Source organism: Arachis ipaensis, chromosome B9, assembly GCF_059453495.1.
Source record: "Arachis ipaensis isolate K30076 ecotype BB chromosome B9, ASM5945349v1, whole genome shotgun sequence".
Classification (NCBI taxonomy): domain Eukaryota; kingdom Viridiplantae; phylum Streptophyta; class Magnoliopsida; order Fabales; family Fabaceae; genus Arachis; species Arachis ipaensis.
In genome coordinates, this window is record NC_142444.1 from 135,979,151 (window position 1) to 136,005,817 (window position 26,667).

The 26,667-nt window shown below is 34.8% G+C and overlaps 2 protein-coding genes across 4 annotated transcripts; one reads left to right on the forward strand and one right to left on the reverse strand.

Annotated features, from left to right (window-relative positions):
* The first annotated feature begins 13,821 nt into the window (after window positions 1–13,821).
* On the forward strand, window positions 13,822–26,667 carry LOC107616077 (holliday junction resolvase). 3 transcript variants are annotated; one of them, XM_088498251.1, is made up of 7 exons: window positions 13,822–13,969; window positions 14,168–14,268; window positions 14,992–15,124; window positions 15,249–15,338; window positions 15,689–15,838; window positions 16,478–18,054; window positions 18,202–19,372. In XM_088498251.1, exons 1-7 carry the CDS (start codon window positions 13,916–13,918, stop codon window positions 19,103–19,105), a joined length of 3,009 nt encoding a protein of 1,002 aa, XP_088354377.1. In that variant the 5' UTR covers window positions 13,822–13,915; the 3' UTR covers window positions 19,106–19,372. The 3 variants fall into 3 exon arrangements, 1 of the variants encoding a protein (XP_088354377.1); XR_015899351.1 differs by lacking the exons at window positions 13,822–13,969; window positions 14,168–14,268 and adding an exon at window positions 26,575–26,667 and having other exon boundaries at window positions 14,940–15,124; window positions 18,202–19,221; XR_015899350.1 differs by lacking the exons at window positions 13,822–13,969; window positions 14,168–14,268 and having other exon boundaries at window positions 14,940–15,124; window positions 18,202–19,221; window positions 19,296–19,400.
* On the reverse strand, window positions 19,543–20,686 carry LOC107619272 (putative glutathione S-transferase). The gene is made up of 2 exons (XM_016321530.3): window positions 20,239–20,686; window positions 19,543–20,152 (listed from the first exon to the last, which is right to left on the reverse strand). The coding sequence occupies exons 1-2, from the start codon at window positions 20,545–20,547 to the stop codon at window positions 19,787–19,789; spliced, it is 675 nt and encodes a 224-aa protein (XP_016177016.1). The 5' UTR covers window positions 20,548–20,686; the 3' UTR covers window positions 19,543–19,786.

Below are 26,667 nucleotides of genomic sequence, written 5' to 3' on the forward strand. Positions count from 1 at the left end.
GAATAACTCTAAATAACCCATTTCTAATTACTATTAATCTTAACTCCACAATCCACATCATCTATTGCATTTACAAATTTAGTACACACACACAATTTACCTATTTTGTATGGATAAATTATTTATACCTTTGTCAATTTTAATTGTTACTAGAGTGAGACCAGGTAAATTATTTATACTATACAGTGTATAAGTAAATGTTATATTATTTAGAGATTAATTAAGTTATATATAAACTGATATTAAATTTAAATTATTTATATTAAAATATTTTATAAAATATTTATTTAATCATTTGTATATAATTCTATATATATATATATATTAAAATATAGTTTATTAGTTTAAAAATTTAAATTTATTTATTTTTAAAATAAATCATAGACTTTTTATATTAGAATTGTACAAAATTATATTTTTACTTGTTGTTTCTATTTAATATAAATAATACATAGGCCTTTTATGAAAAAAATAAATAAATAATTTAATTATTTTAATTATCGAAAATATGTAATTTGAAATTTGTAGCGTATTTACCAATTTATATCGCATTGATTTATCTCGTTTACACTATAAACGAAATATGTGTATTTTTTAAAATTCCATATATTAAGTTTATAATTATCTCGTTTACAGTGTAAATGAGATAAATCAATGCAATGTAAATTGGTAAATAAACTACACATTATATATTTTGGTAATTAAAATATATAAATTATTTATTTAAAAAAAATTCCCAACCTTTTTATATTAGAGTTGTACATAACTATATTTTCATTTGTTGCTTCTATTTTTATATTTACTTTAGTTGTCATAATTTGTCTTCTCGTATGGTGTTTTTACCTTATAAATAATTAAAGAAAAAATTGCAAAAAATGAATGAAAATGAGAAAATAAAAAATATAATATTAAATTATAAATAAATTTTATAATTACGATATATTTAAAAATATACCTAATAAGAAAATGTGCCAAATTTAAACTTACTTTGGTTTAGAAAAATAAATAAAAATAAAAAATACTAAAAATATAATATAAAATTATGAATTAATTTTATAATTATGATATATTTAAATGTATTTAGTAAAGAAGTGTGCCAAATTCAAACTTACTTAAAAGAGTAAGATAGATATATTATTAATATATATAAGTTGTAAAATTTTAATATTTGTAACTGAAATTTTTATAATTATTATTATGATATTTTTAATGTATGTTTATTTTATCTAATTAGTATTTTATATTTTAACAAATAATAATAAATAAGAGTTTTTTTATTTTTTTTTAAATTTTACTAAAAGATAATTGATTCATTTTTAAGTTTTGTCAAATCATCAAAGTTACTTATTTGACATCATTAAAAGAGAAATACATGACTTAATTTTATTATATAAGAAGTTATATCAACTTGTATATAATAAAAAAAGATAAATAGATAAATAGATAGATAAATTGTGAATATTTTTAAAAAGAAACTTATCATTTATAATTTAATGTGCATGTAAAATTACGTTATATTGTTATATGTATCAAAATTAAATTTTTTGTATTATTAAGTCATTAGTTTTTTTATCTGTTATTTCATCATATTCAAATTTTTTGAGGTGCCAAAATACTTTTAAATTATTTTTTTTTTGAAATAAACAGCTCAAAACACAAGGCGGAGCATACAGAATTCAGAAGCCATAAGTACAACTAAAAATAAAATTTCACTAACAACTGAAACAAGTAAAGCAACCCCTAATCATCTTCGGCATCGCCATCAATAACCAAAGGATGCACCACCAATCCACTCGTCAGAAAGCACAAAAGACCTGTTAGTGATTTCCTGTAGTCCTGATCCTTTATTCTGGAACACACTATTATTTCTTTCCAGCCAAATTGCCCAGATTACAGTAAAGAATCCAATCAACCACCTCTTCCTCTCATCCTTTCGTGGTGCAGCAATCGTCCAGCTCTCAAAATGTTGCTTTAGTGTACCTGGTACGGACCATTCTCTTCCAAGAGCGTATAGCCAAGCACCCCACACCTGCCATGTGATCTCACACCTAAGAAACAGATGAAAAGCAGACTCAACAGACTTACAGCATAAAGCACATAGATTATCAAGCGGCTTAATGACTCCTAATCTGCAAAGTCTTTCTTTGGTATTCACCCTCTCAATCAGAACAAACCAAGAAAATAATTCGACCCTTGGTGGGACGAAACCCCTCCAAATAGCACTAGTGAAGCTATAGCTTGTTACTTCCTCCGGAAAAGGCTGCCTCCTGCATCACCTGCACAAAGGATTTAGTAGAGAAAATACCAGTTCTATCAAATTTCCAAACCACCATATCCTCTCTTTCTTTTACTAGCTTAACTAAACGTAGTCTCTCATGGAGTTGGTTCAAAAGTTCCAGCTCCCATTGAAATAACTCTCTCCTCCACTGGAAGCTCCGTATCCACTCTAACCCATCCCAAAACCCGCAGTCACCTATAACAGATCTTTTAAGGTTTCAAACCGAGAAGAGTCTAGGGAACAAATCTTTCAAGACACCACCAGTTAACCAGTCATCTTCCCAGAACCGGATTGTTCTGCCGTTTCCCACTTCCATTGACAAGCCTCTAATTATCTGCTCTCTAATTTGCAGCTGACAAATGTCTCTTCACGGACCCCCTCTTGAAGGAATAGGTTGACCATGCAGCATCTCAGAAGGATTCATGTTATTACAAGAGCACACTACTTTCTTCCATAAGGGACAGTCCTCTTTCGAGAACCGCCACCACCATTTGAATATAAGAGCTGTATTTCGAATCACAGCATCTCCCACTCCAACCCACCCGCCTTTTTAGGGGCCATCACTACCTCCCATCTCACTAGTGGTATCCCGCTCCTCCCATCCTATTTACTCCACAAGAATCGTCTTTGTAAGAAAATCAATTCCTCTGCTACTGCCTTTGACATCTTGTACAAACTGAGATAGTAAATAGACAGGCTATTAAGAACCGATTTAATGAGTACCAGGTTGCCCAATTTATTAAGGGTTTTGCAATTTTTTAACACAAACATAAAAAAAATTTAAAAATACACAAAATAATCTGCAACATATATCTTTATTAGACAATACAGTTCCTCTTTAATTTGATCTGTTAGTCACTAAAGATGACTAATGACATGGAATATTAACTCATGCATGTAGTTGTTAAGTATCCATACATGCAAGTTAGATAAATCAGTCTCTATAATGAAGTACAAAATAGCTGCCAAAAGAGTTTAACAATTTTTAAAATAATCTTTCAAAAATTTTAAAAGTTCAAAAATAGTTCCTTAGATGTTAGTTTATATATACAAAAAGTTTTTTTTATATATTTTCAAAACAAATTATAAAGTAATTTTGAAAATACATTATTTTTTAAAGAGAAAATACTAGACGTCCAAGTATTTTTTGAACCAAGTTTTAAACTAAGTAGTTCATGTGCTTTTTCTTTTTTGTAGAACCAAGTCGGGTGGGCAACCTGCAAGACACTCCGATACTAAAGTCAGTAGAGTGTGAGATTGTAAAGTGAGTTTCTTGTGTGTTTTACCTGGTGGTTGCCTCTCTCTTTTAGTCTTTGCCCTTTGGAACTGCCGTTTTTTTGGTATTTAGTGCTCATTATCGCACATTATTTGCTGGAATTTGGTGGTTACGGAATTTGGTGGTGTATCCGTTGTGGTATAAGGCCGTTATCCCATGAGATCGGTTGCGGCCTTAATCACTTGGTCAGTTATGTTCTCTTTTGTCCGGAACAGTGCCTCCAACTCGGATTCCTGAGCCTGGGCCCTCAAGTCGGGGGCATCCGAGTTCATGAGTTAGGTCTTTCCTTTAGATAGGAATCTCAAAGAGTTTATTGAAGGAAACTAAATAGTTTCCTTTAATTTAAAAATGGTTGTGATTTCCTCATTCTACGAACTGTCAGTTCTACTCTCTCTGCAATAAATGTAGCATTAGTTTGAAATTAAATAACATTTATTTTTTCACTTTATCTTTCATTTCTATCCTTTGCCAAAGTCTTTCACTTTCATTTCACAAAAATTCTCTCTCTCTCTTTCTCTCTCTCTCTCTCTCTCTCTCTCTCTCTCTCTCTCTCTCGTACAAACAGTCTCTCTCTCGTGCCAACAGTTCGTTCCCCTTCTTCATACGCGAAAACTTCTTTGCCTTCCTCAGCATGCTTCTTCTTCACCAAGATCATTGCTGGTGATTCTTCTTTCATCGACACATTTGAGGTTAGTGATTTTGGTGCCTCTTTGTTTTTTTTTTTTTTTTGCATGTAACCTCCTGAAGCTTAGCTTTTCTTCTATTATGTGAATTTTTGTTCACATTCCTTGTTTTGTGGATACCGTTTGATGATTCTTGTAGTTTTTCATGCTTTTGTTTCGTTTGTTTTCCTTTTAATTAGGCTAAATGTAGTTGGGGATACCATTGTTTGGGTATTTTTTTTGTATGATTGATGATTCGCTTGCCCCCACTTTGTGCTTCCTGATTTTTGCTTGGTATTTTGAACCTAGCCAAGTATTTGTGGTCTTAGGATTTTGTTTTTTGATAGTGATAGTGACGTAGTGGTGGTGCTCCTATAGGTGATGGCTAGAAAATGGTAATTGCGAGTTGTGGGTATGGCGGTGCGAGTTTGCCGAGATCTCGAGCTGCTCCTATTCAAAGGATGAATAGTGAACTCGAGGTGGTCATTTACACTTGGATATCCGAAGAGATTCAAACCACTCGGTCCACCATCATGTAAGAGGACCTCGATACTCTTCGAGAGGCCCAAATTATTTTCAACTTCGATATTAGTAATTTATATACTTTCTCTATCCCAAGATCCGGGAATTGTTTGTGTCACATAAACAAACACACACAGTTCCGTTATGGATGTATGAAACTCCGTTCTCCTGGATTGTGATTCGTTTGCCTTTTTCTGATTTTCAAGTAAGTGTATTGACTTATACTGGGTGTGCTCCTTCGCAGCTTATCCCAACACTTTGGCGATTATCCGAGGTTTCGAGCTTTTGTTCTCGTTCTTGGATATCGTGCCCTCACTTAGTTTTTTTTTTTTTACTTTTTCACTTTGACAATTCCTCATAGGTCACAGGGTCGCAGGTTCATCTCTTTCCAAAGTGTCCTGAATAGAAGAATTTTTACTTTATTTGAGGAATCCTATCATGAATTAAAAGAAAAGTTTTTTAAGATTAAGGGAGTTGACGACACCACTCCTTTCTTCCTGACTTTGGAGGGTGCTAAGAAATTTAACCTTTATTGGAATTTTAACATCTCTTCTCCAAAAATCTGATTTTCCGCCACGAACGCTCACAAGCTCTTTAGTATCAATTTATTAATAATGCTATGGAAGGAATGTCCTTTAATCCTAAGGGACATTCTTATAAACGAGCAGGATGCTTGAAAATGCCATTAGTAAGTCTTCAACTTTTAGCGTTTTTGTTTCATTTTTTACTTCTCCATCTTACGAGCTGTCCTCTTTGTTGTTTTTCAGTTGACATGGTTGGGGGACTTGCCTCTATTTTCGAGATGAAGAGGAGGTTGGCATCTCAACCTCCCATCACAGTTGGTGGAGACCGAGTTTCGGCTTCTGATACCATAAGCCGTTAGCTACAATCTCGGGGAGTAGAAAGGAGTAGAGAGGGGCAAGGCCTCGAGGTACTCGTTGTGGAGAAAAATTCTCCTACCAACTCTCCTTCTCGGAAGCAACCCCGAAACGTCGACCAAGATGATGCAGCTGTTTTTGCCTTGGACGTCTCCGAAGTCGATGCCTTCAAAAAAGTTGTGGATGGAAAGATTGTTTCCATTTTGTAGTTTTCATACAACTTTCTTTACTTATTTTTTAAGTATTCTGACGTTGGTACCTCGGTATTTATGACACTTTTTTGTAGTATATTTTCTGTTTTACGAGATTTAACATTTATTTATCCCATTCTGCCGGGTTTATTTAATGCTTAGCATTTTATTTTGTACTCCTCATTGTATGCCTTTTTCTTCGCTAAATCATTTGCTTCAAACTTTAATTTTAGTTCATTTGTGACTTTAAATGAGTAAGGTGATGCTTTTCACGCGTGATATTGCATTCCTAGTGGAACTTAAAGTTCTTTCCAAAACATTTATATATAGAAAATTGAAAAAAAGGGATTTTTTAAATAGTACAAATGGGGCCTCATAAAAAACATAGTTTTCTAAGAAAAGAGTGCCATTTATTTCATAAAGTGAAAGAAAATTATTCGAAAGTGTTACCATCACCTAAGAGAAGTACTTCTTCAAATGGGTTGCATTCTAGCTTATCGGTATCTCGGAGCCGTCCAAAATTTCTAGCTTGTACGCTCCTTTTTTCAATACCTCCTTTACTTTGAATGATCCTTTTTAGGTTGGAGCTATCTTACCCCGAGTTCCCGGTATCCCAGCATCGGCTTGCCTTAGAACCAAATCCCCCACTTGGAAACTTCTGGATCTAACTTTTGTGTTGTATCTCTTGGGCACCCTTTGCTTCAGAGCTTGTTTTGCTAAGTTGGTCATACTTCTGACTTCATCAATTAAATCCAAGCTTTAATGGCTTACCGATGTCCCTAGAAGCATTCTTGAACTTGGCTCTCCGAGTTCCACCAGAATTACGGCTTCTTCACTATAGGTAAGTCTGAATAGAGTTTCGTTGGTGGTGGAGTGTACTATAGTTCGGTATGACCATAGTACTGACCACACCTCGTCAGCCCAAAAACTAAGATGTTCATCTAGTCTCTTCTTTAATCCATTCAAGATTACCTTGTTTGCTGCCTCGGCCTGTCCATTTGCCTGAGGATGTTCCACCGAGGTAAATATTTGCTGGATTCCCAAGCCAGACAGGCATTCCCAGAATCTCGTGTCTGTAAACTATGTTCCATTGTCTGTGACAATGGATTTGGAAATTTCAAACCTTGCTATGACATATTTTCAAACAAACTTTTGACATTGGGCAGACCTGATACTAGACAATGGTGCAGTTTCGATCTATTTGGTAAAATAGTCTATAGCGACTATGGGGTATTTAACCTGCCAAGGACCTTGTGGGAAAGGTCCCAACAAGTCCAACCCTTATTTGGCGAATGGTCGAGTTGGTATGACGGATATGAGTTCATGGGGTGGCGCTTGATGAAGATTGATGTGTTGTTGACACTTATCACATTTCTTTATGTATTCTATGGCATCTTTGATGAGCGTCGGCCAGTAGTATTCGGCTCGAACGACTTTCCATACCAACGATTTCTCCCTAAGTGATGTCCACAGTATCCTTCATGAACTTCCTGCAGCACATACATCGTTCGTTGGTCATTTAAGCATTTCAAGAATGGTTGGGACATGCCCCTTTTACATAATAGACCATTTATCATAGTGTACTTGGATACTTTAAGCCGTAATTTCCTTGCTTCCTTAGGATCACTAGGAAATCTCTCGTGTTCTAAATATTCACAAATTGGGTTTGTCTAAGTGTTGATAGTAGATGAACACATAGTCATAACATTAGGTTTCATTACAGTGGGCTCTTTAAGCACCCCCTATATTAGACTACGATTTTTCGAGCCGGGCTTAGTGCTTGCAAGTTTGGACAATACATCAGCACGAGTATTTTGTTCTCTAGGTACATGTTCGATTGAAAAAGAATCAAAGGTTTTTACCTCTTGTTGTACTTTTTTCAAATATTGTTGTAGTAATGGGTCCCGTGCTTGGTACTCCTCATTGACTTGAGAGGTTACCAACTGTGAATCACTGAACATGGTTATATCCATTGCTCCGATATCTCGAGCTAATGCCACTCCTACAAGCAAAGCCTCACACTCAGCTTGATTCTTTGTAATAGGGAAGTCGAATTTAATGGAGGCTTCAATCACCATGTCTTTTCCTTTGGCTAAGACGAGGCTTGCTCCCCCAAATCGGACATTGGAGGCTCCATCCACATGAAGCTTCCATGTCGGTATATCGGGATCAGGGTGCGTCATTTTAGCTAGAAAATTGACCATCGCTTGAGCCTTAATGGTTGAGCGTGGTTCGTAACGCACATCAAATTGAGACAACTCAACAGAACAATTCATTATTCGACCCGCAAGGTCGAGCTTTTGCAAAACCTTTTTAATCCACTGGTCGGTGCGTACAATTATTAAATAACTTTAAAAATACTGGTGCAACTGACGTGCCGATGTAAGTAATGCGAAAGCGAGATTTTTTAATTTTTAAGTATCGTAGCTCAGGTCCTTGGAGGACCTTGCTAACAAAATATACTGGCCGGTGATGTTTGTCCTGATCTTCTAAGACCAAGGCAGAAGCCAGGGTCTCTTCAGTCATGGACAAATATAAATATAAAGGTTAGCCATGCTTGGGTTTTGCCAAAATAGGAGGAAATGAGATTAAGTTTTTAAAATGCTGGAAAGTATCCTCACATTCCTCCGTCCAAGCAAAGTTGAAATATTTTCTCATTAAATTAAAAAATGGTTTAGTTTTAGTGGCAGAAGCTCCCAAAAACCTTGACAGCGCAGCCAGTCGACCTGTCAGCCTCTGAACCTCTTTGAGGTCCCAAGGACTCGACATGTCCAGGATTGCCTGACATTTTTCGAGATTGGCCTCTATGCCTCTTTGGGTAACCATGAACCCTAGGAATTTACCTCCCCAAACTCCGAAAGCACACTTTTCTAGGTTCAACCTCATCCTGTGAAGTCGGAGGCAATCAAATACTATTTTGAGGTCCTTGATCAGATCGGAATCTTTATTGGTTTTGATAAGCATATCATCAATGTATACTTCCATGTTTCTTTTGATTTGCTACTTGAAAACTTTCGCTGTTAGCCTTTAGTATATTTTTCCTGCATTTTTTAAACCAAAAGGCATTATAGTATAACACTAAATCCTCTTCAGAGTAATGAAAGCTATTTTTTTCTCATCATCCTTGTGCATCAGAATTTGGTTATAGCCACTATAAGCATCCAAGAAGCTTAGTACGTGATATCCTGAGGAAGAATCGATCATGTTATCTATGTTCGGTAGAGAAAAACGGTCTTTTGGGCAAGTTTTGTTTAAATCGGTGTAATCTACACACATTTGTCATTTTCCATTATACTTTTTCATTGTCACGACATTCGACAACCAAGTGGAATAAATTAATTCTCGGATGAATCCCTGTACTTGGCTTTTGACCTCGGCAGCTCGGTCGAATGACATCTTTTGACGTCGTTACGCAACTAGCTTGAAGGTGGGGTCAATAGCCAATAGATGGGACATGAATGCAGGGTCTATCCCTAGCATATTAGCAGGTTTCCACACAAATAAGTCTACATCACCTCTCAAGAAACTCTGAAGTTCCGATTTCATGGGGTAAGGTAGCTCTTTATTAGTCATAGTGTATTTTTCTGGCTTGTCCCCAATTTGAAATTTCTCGAGCTCTCCGTTAGGCTCTGGCCTCGGGTTCTCTTGAATTCGGGTATCTAAGTCGACAAGGAAGACTCCCGTAGACTCTTTAGCCTTATTTCAGAGTGTGAGACTGGCTTTGCTATACTTGACTACGGACACTTGATATCCATGAATCGTTGCAACCCGATTTTCCGCCGTCAGGAACTTCATGACCAAGAATTTGGTCGAGATGAACGCGCACAAATCATTGAGCGTTTTCCTATCCAAAATAACATTGTAGGATGTAGAGTCTTGGAGGACAACAAACTTGGCTTTTGCAGCCCTTATATTAAGTGCTGATCCTTTAACCCCAGGGCATCAAACACATTCATGAAAAAGAAGGTTTGAGTCCGCGCCGGTATCAACGAGGATCCTTTTTACAATGCGATTATGCAGCCTGGCCATGATAACTAGGGGCTCATCCTCTTTCGATGTGGAGATCTGAAAGTCTTCCGATGTGAACTGGACTACTGGGACGCTTATTACCTTGAGAACTTCCGAGGTTGCGGCTTTAACATCTTTTTTTATAGCATTGTTAGACCTTGGCAACCTATTCCTTTCCACTACTACATTGACCACGACCTAGCTGTGTCTTCCATGCTCTCTGGAGGTCAGGAGGTCCTTGGATTTCTGGTTTTTCGATCTTCATCCTTGTTACGTCGTCTTGGTGGCTGCATGTGTTGAACAAATTCAGGAAGCTTTCCATCTTAGATTGCTTGCTCTAGGGCATCTTTTAGATCAATGCAATCCTCGGTCTTGTGACCATGGAACTTGTGTTAGTCACAATATTGGGATTTATTTAACGAGGTCCTTAGTCGGATCTGTCTTGCTTTTGACAAGATGCCTCTATGAGAGACTTGCTGATAAACTTCGGCAAGTGAGGCTACCAAGGGAGTGTAGGAGGTGAATTTTCCAACTCTGGGAACTGAGGGTTTCAAGTTTGAGGTCTGTCCCGAGTATTTGCTTTTCTGAGGAGACAAAGATGGGTTCTTTTGTTTAGTGGAAACTACCTTTGACACGTCTTCATCTCGCATGTACTTTAATGCGATCTGATGGATTTCCTCCATGGATTCTATATCCGTTGAGGTTAGGTGTCTACGATAATCTCCTTCCAACAGTCCAGTAATTAAGCACAAGCACATGACCTCAGGGTCCACGTGTTTACCTCTAAAAGTGATTTCTTGAATCGATCTAGGTAGTCTCAAATGCTCTTACCCACCCTTTGTTCTACCCCAACAAAGAAATTGGGTGTTTTGCTTCAGTTCTCTTGGTAGTGAAGTGAGCTAAAAACTTGAGCTTAATATCAACAAAAGAGGATATTGACCCAGTAGGTAGGGTGTTATACCATACCATGGCAGGTCCTGATAGTGTTATCGGAAAAGCCTTACATCAGATTGCGTCTTCTACTCCCTCCAAATTCATCTTGGCCTCAAACGAATCGATATGCTCATGAGGATCCATTTTTCTGTCATACTTCAAGTCCGTCAGTTTGTCAAAATGTTTTGGCAATCAAATTTGGAGAACATGGAAAGAAAATGGGGGTCTGACCCATGATGATGTGTTCTCGGGATTCCCTATGCTTTTTAGGAGTTGGACTCCTTTGTGGAGTTCTCTTCCATTTAGACTGGGTAGATTGTGACTCCTCCCTTGTCCGAGAATCGCCGTGTCGTCTGGGTGACCTTATTTCATCTTTACAACGTGGGGGAGAAGGTGAAACTTGTCGATGCTCCCTCCCATATTCCTAGTTTCCAACGCGAGGTTGTTCCCGTTTCTTAGTTAGGCGACTTTGAGAATGGGACTGCCTGGATAACGAGCATTCAGCCAAATGCTGTTGAAATTTCAACTGGTATTGTTCCAACTCTTGTACCCTATGTTGCATTTCTTGCATAGCATGGTGATAGTCATCTCCAAGGCCAGCGAAATGACGAGCCTCTTGATTGATGGGTTCATGGTTTTCATAGCTCAGAGGAAATTTTCATGACTTCGCGTTACATCTGTCTCGTGTCCATCTTCCATATGTTGGCTCTTCAAGGGAATTTCTAAATTGACGGTAGATTGCCCATCATTCAACCATGATCCTTGATAAAGTGGGATTCCCACATATGGCACCAAATATTCGTGCTTGGAGTGAGATCACGACCTGAAGAGGTGGAGACAAGAGTCCCAACTTCATCAAGTGTAGAACCAGGCCAGGTGGGCAACCTGCAAGATCCTCTGATGCTAAAGTCAGTAGATTGTGAGGTTATAAAGTGAGTTTCTCATGTATTTACCTGGTGGTTGCCTCTCCCTTTTAGTCTTTACTCTTTGGGGCTACCGTTATTATGGCACATTATTTGCTTGAATTCGGCGGTGATGGAATTCGGTGGTGTATCCGTTGTGATATAAGGCCGTTATCCTGTGAGGTCGGTTGCAACCTTAATTACTTGGTCGGTTTTGGAATAGATACATAATATCTAATTTTAGTATACAACATACAAATTTTAGTGTATAGTACAAAATATTTTCAAAGACTACATGTCCAAAACATTGACATTCAACTAATGAAATATACACAACACATAAAATTTTGGTGTGAATCACAAAAATTTTGGTACATAGTACATAAATTTTGATTTGTAGCACATAAATTTTTTGAGGACTATATATTCAAAACATTGATTCGCCCGACAAACAAATTACATTTGCAGCAAATTTTATGTGCCATGTATAAAATTTGCTGTGTTATATGCAAAAATTTGTGTTATATGCAAATATTTATGTGCTATATGCAAAATTTGTATATTATATCAATGAAATATACATAACACATAAATTTTGGTGTACACCAAAAAAATGTTGGTGCATAACATATAAATTTTGATTTGTTGTACATAAATTTTTGAAAGACTACATACCCAGAATACTGACTCACTCAACTAATGAAATATATTCACAGCAAAGATTTGTGTGTCATGTGCAAAAATTTATATATTATATCGATAAATTTGTGTTATATGCAAAATTTTGTGTGATATATTTCAAAAATTTGTGTATTATATCAATAATTTTTTGTGCTCTCTGACAAAAATTGTATGTTCGATGTATGCTCGCATTTTCTTTTTTATTGGGCTTGTACCAATTTAGTTGGATTTAGTTATAAAAATACTTATATATATAACATCACTCTAAATATTAGATAATTTAAAATAAATGAGTCCATATTTAATTTTTACCATATAAGATATTACTTTAATTTAATTTATAGGTATTTTATTGTAAGATATTTTTTTCAATGAAAAAAAAGAGCTATTATTCTTTTAAGAGATGCAAAAAACTCAATTAACATTAAAATTTGTAGAGTAACAATTGAGAATATTTGTAGTTTTATACAAATGATTATGACGTTTTGACATGAATAATGAAAATCAAGTGTCCAATCAAATTTGATAATTTTGGTCAACTACAAGATCGATATGAATCATTTAAAACATTCTAATATAAAGCTCCTATTACATTGCAATACTTGAAGAATAACTTAGCAAATCCAAGTGATATGCTCATATTTTAAAGAAAATATTGAAATTCACTAACTGCAATGTTTAATAAAATAAGTTTGTTGTTAAAACTATTTGTGCTGCTATAGTTAATAATTTTGCCAAGCAAAAATAAATCTTTTAACTTAAACAAAAAATATTTTTTTAAGTTTATTTGGTGTTGATATTTTTAAAGTTTAAGTATATAAATAATAATATAATTATTTCTTAGATTTAATTATTATTATTATGATTCTTCTATCACTTTAACATAAATATCATATGTTAATAATTAAATAATATTATTTTTATGATATTTTAATATTAATAAATACAGATATTTTTAATATATATTTTATTATTTATTTATTATATATTTTTAGTAATTTTTTATTATTTTAATTAACAAGAATATTATAAGACGTTAATTTTTGAAAAAAAATTAAAAATATTCAAAAGGGTTGTTTTGAAATTTTTAAAATTTTTAAAAACTGTTTTGTGATTTTATAAATTTTTCTGAAATTGTTTTATATTTTATTATGGGAATTAATTAGTCCGATTCATATAATAAAATACTTAATGGTCACATGTGCTAATGTTATATATTAGTAGTTATTGTTAATGACTTACGAATTAAATTTAAAAAAGACTATATTATTTAACTAAGACAAATATTAAAGATTAATTTATATATATATTTCAAAACATGAGAGACTCTGCTTTTTCCAAAAATGTAAATGGATATATTGGATAATGGATACGGCAGAAGAGGCGAGATCCGATCATCCGAATTCCGAACACAAAACAAAAAGAGTGAGCCATACCTGAAAAAGGCGGGAAAACCCGGGAACCAAAGCAAAACACTCATTTGAAAAAAATAACATATATACATACGGAGATAGATATAAAATAAATTAAGATGAAAAAATAGCAGTCGGAAGAAAGAAGAGAGTCGGAGAGTGGAAAATATCAATGGCGGAAGGGAACCGTTTTCAAACCATACTCGATTCCATTAAATCCTCTGAGGTAACCTAATCCCTCTTATCTCTCTCTCTCTCTCTCTCTCTCTCTCTCTCTCTCTCATCTTAGATTTTGGTTTCTTATGCTATTGTTACTATCATTGTTATTAAACTGTCTAGAACTAGTAGAACTAGTTAGTTAATATAATGCGTGATTAAGTAGAGATTTAATTTATTTGTTTGTGATAAACTGGATTTGGAACAGACTGTGGAGGATCGTATTCAGTTGTTCAACGATCTCGTAACTCTAGAAATGAACGGTGCATCCGATTCTGAATGCACTTCCCTCGTCAAATGCCTCACAGTATCCTTCAATTTTATATAATATTATGTTCTTGTAAATAAGTAGCTTTGTGACTGTTAATTTATTGAGTGTTTCCAGCCAAATGAAATCAAACGGATGACTATGTATTTGGATTGATAGGTGAATGGAGGTTTCTAATGAACAAATTAGTTTCTCTCTGGTAAAGAATTTTGGATACTTGTGAATGTTTTGGCTACATTGTTGTGTGAGGATCTCTGTATATATGTATGAAAGCACATGAAGCATGCGACATATGTTCAAACTCTCTAGCGAACTTCTGAACTTTTATGAGTTTATAAGTTCCGGTCTCGGTTTCCATGATTGAGTTTACTATTTTATGAGTAAACACTGCAAGTTTAAGAGTTGAGCATTAGGGTAAATTCATGTAAGCCACAAGAGTTTAGGTTTGATTACCTCATTGATGATCAGCCTGTAAGATTACGTTGTTTAGTAATAGGTATATTCTCATAAGATATATTTAAGTTAGAATTCTAACTTTACTTGAGTTTGTTGGTTGTCCTCGATGCTTAGGGTTAAAATGACAAATTTCATGGTGACCAAGCGTTATATAACTTACAATATTTATTTTAAGAAGCATATGGAAGAGAAGTTACTCACTAGTAAACTTTTGTTACCTTGTCTGTTTTATTTATTCGACTTATATGCTATTTCAGAACTCTATTAATTGTTTATATTGTTGCTTTTACCTTAACTGCAAGCTTGACATTTTGGGAGGATTTCACATGCTTGGATGTGACCCAGTGCATGCTAAATGGAAGCATTCTACAAGTGGCTTTAAAACACATGGATATTTGCCTTTCCGGATGTATGCCACAAATTCTGTCTCTTGGAGCCAAGGTTTGTCTATTCTTATCTGTCTTTTTAATTTGTCTTCATAAGTGAATATACTTTCAACACCTCCTTACATCTTAACTTTGCTGGGATGATATGTGTATTCTCATAATATGATCTCATTAATTAGGCAAGTGTCTGGTGTGGCAAGCATTTAAAAATGAGTCTTTTGTCAACAGAAGAGTCTCAGGAGGAAGAACATAGCTCTGTATTTTACAAGGTAGGAGTTACTTGTCAAATTCCAAGCCCTTAACCTAAAGTCATGTAAAAAGTTGATTTAAGTACACAGAAAAATTGCTTACCTGGTTTCATTTTTTTTAAATAATTATTTATTGTCTATCTGAATCCGTTTTTTTCTCTTTTGTAGTTTCAATGAAATTAAAATTTTTTTCTTCTCATTGCAATAAAAATAACTCCCACAATATAGGTTTTTCTTGATTATTATAATAATCTCTCTATTCGTAAAGCCCTTTGAAGAGTTCTCAATTTTCAGTCTTGTTGAGACATTGATTTGAAAATTTTCTTAGCGATATCAAATTTCTTTGAGCTAATTATATTTATATTGTGCAGCTTCTTCTGGAGATCCTAATGTTTACTGCATCAACCTTTTCAGCCTTGTTGAAATTCCTTGATTTTGGTGACAAGGAGTTGATGATCGTTGTTGAAACCTTCACAATAGAAGCATTAAATCTAACAAAAGATTCAATATCAGAGGCAAAGGTAATCAGTTTATCTCTGAATATGAAGCTTGACATTATGGAGCAGGTTAAACACACATTTGTATAAACATTTGTGTGGTAAATGATTTAGGATTGAACTGCAATCTACTGACACTGTAAAATTGGGTACTGGTCATATTTTAATAAGTTTTTGACATGCACAACCCTAAAGAAGTCTAACTCTTTTATTATCAAAATATGGTAGTGTGGTAGTGTCAAAATAACCTTCAGGCTCAATGAAAGATTTATTTCATTGACTTGTTAGTTATTAACTTATTATCAATCCTATGGTGTATCTCTGGAACTTTGACCCTTATGAGATGTTCTATGTATAAGGGATAAGAATGTTGAGGTGGAGGAGTGCACATACCGGAAAACGTAGGGTCAGGAACAAACTTATGCAGGGAAATGTTGAATTTATTAAGATAGCTGGAATTTGCCTAACTTGGTTTTATAATGTCAGTACAACAGTGGAAATATATAAGAGTGAGTTTAGAGGGTAGAGGAATACCAAGAAGGTAAAACCTCAAAAGAAAACAATTTAGATAACACCTAATTCTAAATGAAATTTCTCCATTTGATTTTACTCTCCAACATTTTTACCTTTTGCTAAAGATAGCTCTTTTCTGTCCTTAAGCAGAAAATCCAATCATTTGGACCCGACATATTGAAGGTTGCACATACCCTCATTGATGCTGTCATAAAATTGTGCAAGGTGCGTTCTGAATTGGTAAACTGGGATACCAGTGATGCAAATGTATCGAGCCTTGATAGGCCTACTGATGTTAAACATGCCATCAACATAACAAAATGTGCCGTAGACAAGCTATCTCAGATTGGTGTCATTGCTGCAAATGATGGTGGCAATTCAGTCAACATTCTTAACGTATCCTGGAAAGGGGTTGTTTCTCTGCTTCAAACTGGTGGGGGGCGTTTTGCTGACATGAATGTGACAAATATAGTGTTAACTTTGCTTGCATTGATAACCGAGCCTTTGAAGTGTGCTGCTGAGTCTTGGTCCTCATCACTGAAGGAAACAGTTTCCGTGACTGAAGCAAAAAGGGTCTTTGTGCCTGTGAAATTTTTCCTGATTAATGCTGTTAAAATCTGTTCGATGTATCCTCATCAAGCCTACACGGTGTACAAGGAGATTACACACTCTGTCCTGATGATCACTTCGTTTAGGATCTTTATAGGTAATGAAAATCTTCTGAAATGTGCATCTTCAGTAATTACTGACCTACTGGAGGAAACAACTTTGGATTTGGTACTGTCTCTGCTTCATTCTGATCAACTAAAACTGAAACAAAAGATTGAGGTACTGGATTCATTGTTCACTACTGAGGGGGTTTCTGTCCTTGAAGGTCCAATTTTTGCTGATTGTAACATAGCATGGGTTAGTGAGATCTTCTGCAGTTCCTGTGAAGGTATGAACAGAGCAAGAATACTAATCATAAGCCGAGTTGCATTGTTCATTAACTTCCTCAGGTATTCGTTTAGGCTTGATGAAGATATCAAAGTGTCGATAGTTCAGAAGCTCCATTGGATCTTGGATATCTTAAGTGAGGAAGATGTGTACTGTCACATGCTTGTTTTGCAACTTCCTTTACTGTATGGATCTGGAAAGACTGCACATCTGGTGTGGCAGCCTATGTTTAGTTCCCTCTTGCAAGCATTCAAAACCTTCATGATTGTGATCTGTTCAAGTACAGCTTGGGGAGAGTTGGAGTCTTTCTTATTAGAGAATTTCTTTCATCCGCATTTCCTTTGCTGGGAGGTTATTATGGAATGCTGGTGTTTTGTGCTGCGACATGCTGAAACACAGATGGCAAGTAGCATCATTACCAAGCTATGTTCATTACTTAAGGTGCTAGCATCCTCAAAATCAGTTTTCCTTTCTTATTCTTCCTTCCGAAAGTTGGCAAGATCAATATGCTTGCTTCTTACACATGGCGCAGAATCAATGGTTAACCAAGTGTACATGTCCCTTGTGGGAGATGGGAGATCACAGTCTTCACTAGTTCTGTGTTTTTCTCTGTTAACTGAAGGTTTTCCATTTGATTTACTGACAGATGAATTGAGAAACAATTCCATACAAAGAATTTTGTCTGATTATTTTGACTTCATCGACAACTTTGATGAAACAACATTGTTGGGATGCCCTTCTGGTTTGTTCGGCATTCCAGTTTTTATTCTTTCTGCTTGCCTGCAATCTCTGTGAGTATTTCATTTCCACTAGATTCCGTTGTTTAATTTTTCATTTATTATTAGTTACACACACACACATTTAACAAATAATTCGTTTCTCTTTCACTGAACCAGGATGTTATACAGCTTTAACACTATTCTTGCCATTTTCTGCAGCCAGGTTGGACTATCTGATATTGATGCAAGGACCTTAAAATTTTTGGTTTCAATCACTTGTAACTATAAGAGTTCAGAAGACAAAGCAATCAAGGATCAATGTCTACGGCTTTTCAGCGAAACTCTAGGGATCATCTCATATCTGAAGCATTTGTATGCATCAAATGATATTGGACAAGTCATCAAGGCAGTTGAAAATATCTTTATCTCTGACTCTGAGCCTCCTGCAAATTTATACATATGCAAACCGAATTTGGCTCATTTCATGTCAGGACTTATACACATGGAAATGTTGGAAAGCGATGATGATGCAAAGAGCCGTGCTGCTTGGGAATTATATCACTTTCTTCTGAGAGAGCGGCACTGGGCATTCATTCACTTGGCAATGACAGCATTTGGATATTTTGCCGCTCGCACAAAGTGCAATCAGCTATGGAGGTTTGTTCCACAAGATGCAGCACTTGCATATGATATAGTTTCAGGAGTGGAGGCAAACAAGGAGAGATTCATGGCTGCATTCAGAACATTTCTTAATAAGGAAACAGCTCTTCTCACTGTTGCACCTTGCCCTGATCAGCTTGAGTTGCTGATAAGAGAAGGTCTTATGTTGAAACAGATGGTTCGTAAGTTTTCAGCCATTGCTGAAGAGAGACAGCGATTCGAGAGCATGGAAATCGATGACAAGAACCAATCAAATAAGAAAAGAAAACTTCCAGATGGAATTAGCAGAGGAGTGGAATTGCTGAAAAGTGGTTTGAAGATTCTTGGGGATGGTCTTTCCCAGTGGCAACCAAATCAATTTGACACCAATGAACTGCATGTCAAGTGTATGACTCAGATTTCTCAACTTGAAGATGTCATTAGTCACTTTGAGGAATTAGCTGGAAGCAGTGAGGTACAATAATCTTTCAGATATGCTGATGTTGATTACTCATCAATTCGGGTTCCATGCAACAAAATCTTATCAATCAAACACATGACAGATCAGCCTATCTGGCTTCTTTAGAACAAAACAAAAAGGTACCTCCTTATCCCCTATCTAGTACTTGATGTTTTTTTTTTGTAGCACTCATACTCTTTAAGTATATCAACAGCAGGTGATGTAACATCAGAATACAGAACTAATGTATTATGTTCTTGTAAAGGCTTGTGGCAATGCAAAATGGCGCAAGTAAAATGTAACCATGAGAGTTTAATCTCACTGACTGGTCCAAGAAACCTAGTGGTGAGGAAAATGCAGTATGGCAATAGTAGGATTATCAAGAAAGAGGGAGAATAGAGGGGGAATTTGAGAAAAGAATCGGAAGAGAAAATAATTTGTGAGGGGAAACTCCAGTCATATTTCATATAATTTCAATTATATTGAATATATAAGTACTAATTTTATAACTAAGCCCAATTTTCCTTGTTGGACTTTATTTCATATTGAGGTTAGAAGGTATTGCAAACAAAGTTACAAGTTCTTTGGCAAACCTTACAAATTATCGAAATCTCTACATGTAGGAGTAGACAAAGCATTACTATTATAAGACAAACCCCAAAGGTTGGTGTTTGGTGATATTAAAAATCACATACTGATGACTTCTCAGGAAGATGCCAACGCCTTCTCTATGATAGATTTTATAGTAGCTGACATTTTCTCCCTATCAGGGAAGTTTTCTTTGATCACTGTGACATTCTTGAAATTATTGAACCATGAATGCAAGAGAGGGAACTTCTCAGCATCTCTGACCTTCACTTCATTCACATCTTCTATAATGCCTAAAACTTTGAAAAGTGACCCAAAAGCTATGTCCACAATATTAATAGTGTCCCCACCAAAGAATTTTCTCTTATCACCTAGGCATCGATCTTCAATAACTTTGAGATGTTCCCAGATCTTCTCTATTGGGTTCTCTTTTTCTTCACCAGCACCGCATTTGAAGTAGAGTGCCGCAAATAATGCAGGAACCTGTAAACATTTATTCCATCATTCTTGACATTTTGAACCGATAATATAAATTCAATCTTACAGATTATGTGTTTCGAAAAACTTACCATTTGATCAGCATAGTTAACCCAAAACCTTGCTTGAGCTCTCTCATACGGATCATGAGGAACCAATGAATTATGTGGCCATATCTCATCAATATATTCAACAATGATCATGGATTCACATATGGGTTTTCCAGAATGAACAAGCACTGGAGCCTTCTTATACACAGGGTTGTATTCAAGAAGTTCAGGACTCTTGTTGACCCAGTCTTCCTCTATGTTCTCATATGCTATACCCTTCAGCTTTAGGGTCCATACCACCCTCATAGTAAAGGGGCTGAACCAAAACCCATGTAACTTCAAATCTTCCATTATTGTGATTTATGTTGTGTTTTGTCTCACCTCGCTCATGCACATCTTATTAAGTAGTGATCTGGCTTGTTCAACAAGTTCAAACCTAAGAAGTTTAATAAAATATCTCAGGTGGTAGTAATGGTCAAAATGAATCAAAATACAAGTTTTTAGAGCTTAAAATATTAAATGTTCAAAATATATTTAAGAAAAATAGATTTCAATGGATTTAGTTAATTATTTAATTAAATAGTATCTTAAAGAATTTTGATTATTTTAATGCAATAAAGCAGGCTAAATTTGAGTGCTTATTATTAAGATTCTTTTGTAAAAAAAAAAGAGAAAAAAATTCCATGATTTTGCTTGCTGTCGTAAGTGCTTGCATCAAGTATTTCGATTTCTGCAAACCCAGATTTAAGAAGAGATATGTTCTCCAAACAATCACATAACAGTTGATATTATGATATATATCACTTTAAATATGGTAAATTCTTTGCTGTTTATAAAATATTTAAAATAAATAAAATAAGACTTACTTTTTTATTTTGAATCTTATGAGTAAATTTTAAATACTATAGAAAACACTTTTAAATATTTTTTTTTGGTTGCCAAACATTCATTCAAGTCTAAAAAAAAAAAATAAAAAAAATAAAACATTCATTATTTACGTTTTTTTCCAAATTGAGATACTTATGTATTTCTGTATTAAGGGTACCAGTGGAACGAGAAATTAGTATAGAACAATAAGAAAATATTTTTATTTAGAAAATATAAAAAGTTAAAACTAAGAACAGAAATCTGAATTTTATGTTTAAAGTCAGATTTAGAAAAACTTATGCTTTCTTTTTCATTAATTTATGAAACTAAAAAGGAACAATTAATATTTTTTAAAATTTATTTAAATTATTCTTTAATTCATTACTAAGGTTTTTTATTTTGAAAAAATAATCTAAGTATATATCAAACCTTTTGAATTTGATTGTGTTGTTTGTTATTTCAAATTTTGAAAAATTCTAAATTTGAGATTATATATCATTTTAAAAGGTTATGTATATATTTTTTAGAAATAAGCATTTTTGATAATACTTTAAATTTTAATGAATTAAAGAATAATTTTTAATAAATTTTGAAAAAAACTATTAATTCTTAAGTTTTAGTTTCATAAGTTTATAAAAATTCAATCTTTTCTAATTTTAAACTAAAACACAAAAAAAAAAAAAAGAAAGTTCTTTCCTTTGAAAGCCATATGGATTCAGTACCTAGTGCCCACTGCCTACTAAGGTAGCGTTTGTTTTGAGGTATTGAGACAGAGACTGAGAGACTGAAACTTAGTATCATGTTTGTTGATTCAGAGACTGGTATTAAAATTTCTGTCTCTGTCCCTAAAATTTTAGTATTTCAGTACCTCCAAAAAGTAGGGACACAGGAGACTAAAATTTTTAGAGATAGAGACTGAAATTTTAATAACGTTTTATACCTAAAATACCTTTATTTCAATTAATTAATTTCAATTTTATCCTTTGTACAAATTAAATTATAATTTTATTCTTGTTTTAATTTTTGTCTCCCATTTTGTACCAAACAAAATATTAAAATTTATTTCAATCTCTGTCTCTTAGTCTCTGTCTCTCAGTCTTAGTCTTTCTGTCCCTGTTTCTCCACCAAACGTTACCTAAGGGTTTGAGAGTCTCTGCCACCTAGGGTCTGAGAGTTTCTTTTTGTGAATGTATATATTGAGAGATTTAAAAGTGAGAAATCAATTCTTATTTATCACAAACATCTTAATTTACTAAATGGCGGGCTGAAGAAACTTGAAAAAATCAAAATCTAAAACTCCTTGGGTCAGATGAAGAGGAAATTGTATGTTTGGGAAGGAGGATGTGCGATTAAGGATTAAAATTGTACCAGGAGTTTAGTGGAAAAATTCATGGCAGATAAGGGATTTAATGCTGGTACAGTGGAGGCAGCGTTCAATACTATCTGGAACCAACTAGAGGGTTTCAGGATAAAGTCTCATGGTGATAATGTCTTTCAGTTTTTCTTTACTAAGGAGGCTGATATGATTAGAGTGAAAAGAGGTCCTCATGACTTTTTAAGCAATTTATAATCAACCTAAAGAGATGGAGTCCTACAATGAGAATAGAAGAGGAGGATTATACATGTATCCCGATTTGGGTACAACTTTGGGGTATGCTAAAATATTGCAAGACAAAGGAGGCAACTAGAAAAATAAAAGGGAAGGTTGGAGAAGTTATAGAGGCAGAGACCTTTTCAATGAAGGGAAAAGAAGACAGAATTTTAAAGGTCAGAGTGCTACTTGATGTCACTAAGACCCTGAAACAGAGTATCAAATTATCAGCCCTGATTGAATTGTTTATACATTGCTCTGAGGTATGAGAGGATATGGATTTATTGCTCGGTTTCATAGGCCATAACACAAGAAATTGTAGCAACTATATAGATGCATAAGCAGATCAACAAACAATGAAAGAAAGATGGATGGCAGACTTGGAAGTAGATCAATTTGGATGGAAATTAGAAGAACAGAAGGAGAATATAAATCATTAACAATAGAAGAGAACTAGGAACTACCCAACCAAAAGAAAAAGCCCACACCAGTCAATCTACTTAAATCCTTTGCAAATCTATTAGTTTCTGAAAACAATAACAAACTAAACACCTGACCTTTCATCGAACCAATCGCCACAAAATAGAATCATATCCCTACCATCACACCATTCCTACACCCAAGAAATTAATCCTCTACATACAAAATCACCACAAATCGATCTCATTAACCATAACCAATCAATAACACAAACCAATTAAATTATCAAATATTCTGACCAGCAACCACACATCACATTCCAAACTAAAATTCAATATAGCCAAAACCAACCTTATCAACCACAGGAGAATAAGGGAGAGTTTTTGCATGAGAAGTTTTCAGAAACTAGCAACCAAAAGCCATAAGAAAACGAAACTTAAACATCCAGCCAGTAGTATGGAGGTTGAGGGCAATGTAGAAAGCATTGTTGGCGTTAAAAGGACCTCGGAGCAAAGGGGCAAAAATGAGAAAAATGATAATATTGAAAGTTTAGAGATAATTAATGCTGAAAGGGAGAAGGGTGCCATCCCCAACTTGGCAATCCAACGGCCATGAAGATGATCATGTGGAACTGCTGGGGTTTGGAAAAACCCTGGCAGTTCACAACATCAAAGGGATGAGGATATCCCATTCCCCCAAGGTGCTGTTCCTTTGCGAAATAAAATAGCAGCCCTCGTTTGTGGAAAGACAGTTGCAATAGAGTGGTTTTCCAAAGTTCTATCATGTAGAATCGGTTAGATTGGCGGGAGAATTAACACTAGCATGGGTATAGGAGATGAATGTGGAGGTTATAAGGGGAGAGGGCTTTTGTGTAGTTTTTACTATCACTAATCCAGAGAGAAATATATGATGGAATGTGATTGGAGTCCACTTTCATAGTGCAGATCATATTCGAGTAACACAATACGAGGTGTTGCTGGAAATTATTGCTTCTCTGGATGAAAGATATTTAATTATTAAACATTTCAATACATTTTCAGCAAACCATGAAAAGGAAGGAGGTAGAGAAAAATCTCCCCAATCCATTATTCATTTTCAAGACTTTATCAATAGTGGACAATTAGTAGATATGGGATCATAGGTGGAAAATTCACTTGGTAGAACAGAAGTTGCCAAGACAGGGCAATCCAGGAGAGATTGGATAGGGGGTTGATTTCTATGACACTAAGAGAGGAATATCCAGCTAGAACCATCACCCGTTAGGAGGATACAGCATCAGACCATAAGCCCCTTCTAATATGTGTTAGTCGAAGCTCTACAAAGAGTAAGTGCATATTTCGTTTTCAAGAACGATGGTGTCGAATGGAGAAAGTAAATGAAATAGTGATTGATGCATGGAAGATAACTGTGACCGATTCCTTAATGTTTAGATTATTTTAGAAATTAAAGCAGTGTAGGCAGGAAATAGTCAAATGCAAGCTTTCGGTGCAAATAATTCAAAGAAAGAGATGGGAAGACTTGAGTCAGCACTAGCAGCAGCCAAGGAACAACCATCAACCATAGACAAGGTGTAATACTCTCACTACTAGAATGTCACGCTTTCGGCTGCACCACTCTGATAGCAAGAAGTATTATGACTACTTTATATACTTAATATTAAAATAGGAGCCTTTGACTTGACACCGTGTGGCTGATTTCTTTAAAAACCGGAAAAATACTTTATCTTGAAAACAAACAAGCATATATTTATATACAAGACTTCTTACATAAGTAGCTTATAACTATAATATACATATAAAATATACAACTCCTATCCCTCTTATAATATTATAATAATAAAGGCGAGAAAAAATTTATAACATATATATACAAACAGAACAACATATCTAAGTACTTAACTAAAACTCCACAAGCTTTTTCGTCCGTCCTAAAAAGATAAAGTTGTAAGGGAGGTGAGAACATCGTCCTCGCTAGTTCTTAGTAGAGGATTTTAAAGAATTGTTATAAGAAGATATTTTAAATAAAACTGTTTTCAGTTGCAGTGAACGTTAGTTCATTATCCAAATTTAAAACTTATATTTTTCTAATAAAAATTCGCACAAAACAGCACTCCATACATTTCATCGCTTACTAAGAAACCATTTTAAACAAGCTTACCACTGAGCTAACCAATCCTGGCCTCTGGCCCAAATCAAATCAATCAACTTGGCCTCCGGCCCAATTCAAAACATATCACTGCTATCATCAATCCACCACCAATACTTCAAAATAGAAATCAATCACAAGCACAAACAAATACAAGGCAAACACATTTTAAGAACAGTTACAGCAAGTATCACAGTTACTAGTTAAACAAAATTCATTAGATAGGCAATCCAAAACACTTAAGTACACCCAAACAAAGCAAACAAATGCAATATGATGGATACCTGTTCTACGGCCGATGAGTCTCATCTGTCGGTTATATAGCCAAACTCGATATGTTCAATAGCAAACCCTGGATTGAACACCAAACATTGAGCAAGTGGGACAACGCTGCAACCCTTGCATCTTACCTGTGTACCCGAAGCAAGGGGACCACCTCATCCCTGCCTCTTACCCAGGTGGTGTTACAGTTCTCAACCTGGAGTAAGCGACAACAAAACTCAACCCTTGCATCTTACCCGGAGTCTCGAACTCTTATCCGGAGTAAGTGGATAACACCACTACATCTTACCCGGAGTCTCAGTGGATAATGCCACCGTCTCTTACCCGGTCACACATATCTCAATCAAATTCAATTTCTTTTTCAAATCTATTCCCAATATCATTTAATTCAATTTCATAATTCAAACTCAGTTTTCATCATTCTTCTTTCTCATCTCTTTCTCAGAGTAAGTGGATAACGCTACTGCCTCTTACTCGGGGTTACATGTCTCATTCATTTACAAATCATCGTTTTCGTATTTTCTCAACCACAATTAATTCTTTTCTAAATAAGGCAAAACTCAAAACATAATCCTCTTTTGAATAACTCAAAATCAAATTATATAATTCTTAAAATCCAAATCTTCTAAATAATCACTTCAAACAAAACTTTTTCGATTTTTATAAAAATTTCGGCAGCACCTCCTCTAAAACTTAGACTTTGTCACCCTTTTCGGATCCTAATCAAACCATTCCTCAACCATATTCCAACGGGTTGAAAACCAAATCATTTCTCAATAAAACATATATTCAGATTTTCTAATTGTCAAATCATTTTGATGTCTAACAATGTCAAAATGAAAACAATTCATTTTCCATAACTCAAAACATATCCAATTCTCAGAATCATTTCTGACAAATCAAACAAACCAATTCCAGGAAACCAATCCAACAATGACCAACTAATGCGTGAGCATCTTTTCTATTTTTTCTTAGTGAATTTGCATTTGAATTGTTAAGTTTAATCAAGATTTAAATACTTTTTAGCCACTATGAATGCTACTTTAAGTTGTGTGCAATTCTGTTTATTTCAGGTAACATTCGGATGGATTTGAGAGAGTTTTATAGAAAAAGAGGAAGAAAATGGATGATGTTGTCAACTCTGACCTCATTGCACTCTAACGGAC

Coding starts and splice junctions, on each gene's coding strand:
- LOC107619272 (XM_016321530.3), bottom strand. CDS start 20,547: ATGGAAGATTTGAAGTTACATGGGTTTTGGTTCAGCCCCTTTACTATG. Junction 20,153..20,238: donor TTAACTATGCTGATCAAATG/GTAAGTTTTTCG, acceptor AAATGTTTACAG/GTTCCTGCATTATTTGCGGC.
- LOC107616077 (XM_088498251.1), top strand. CDS start 13,916: ATGGCGGAAGGGAACCGTTTTCAAACCATACTCGATTCCATTAAATCC. Junction 14,269..14,991: donor CTCGTCAAATGCCTCACAGT/ATCCTTCAATTT, acceptor TGCAAGCTTGAC/ATTTTGGGAGGATTTCACAT. Junction 15,125..15,248: donor TTCTGTCTCTTGGAGCCAAG/GTTTGTCTATTC, acceptor CTCATTAATTAG/GCAAGTGTCTGGTGTGGCAA.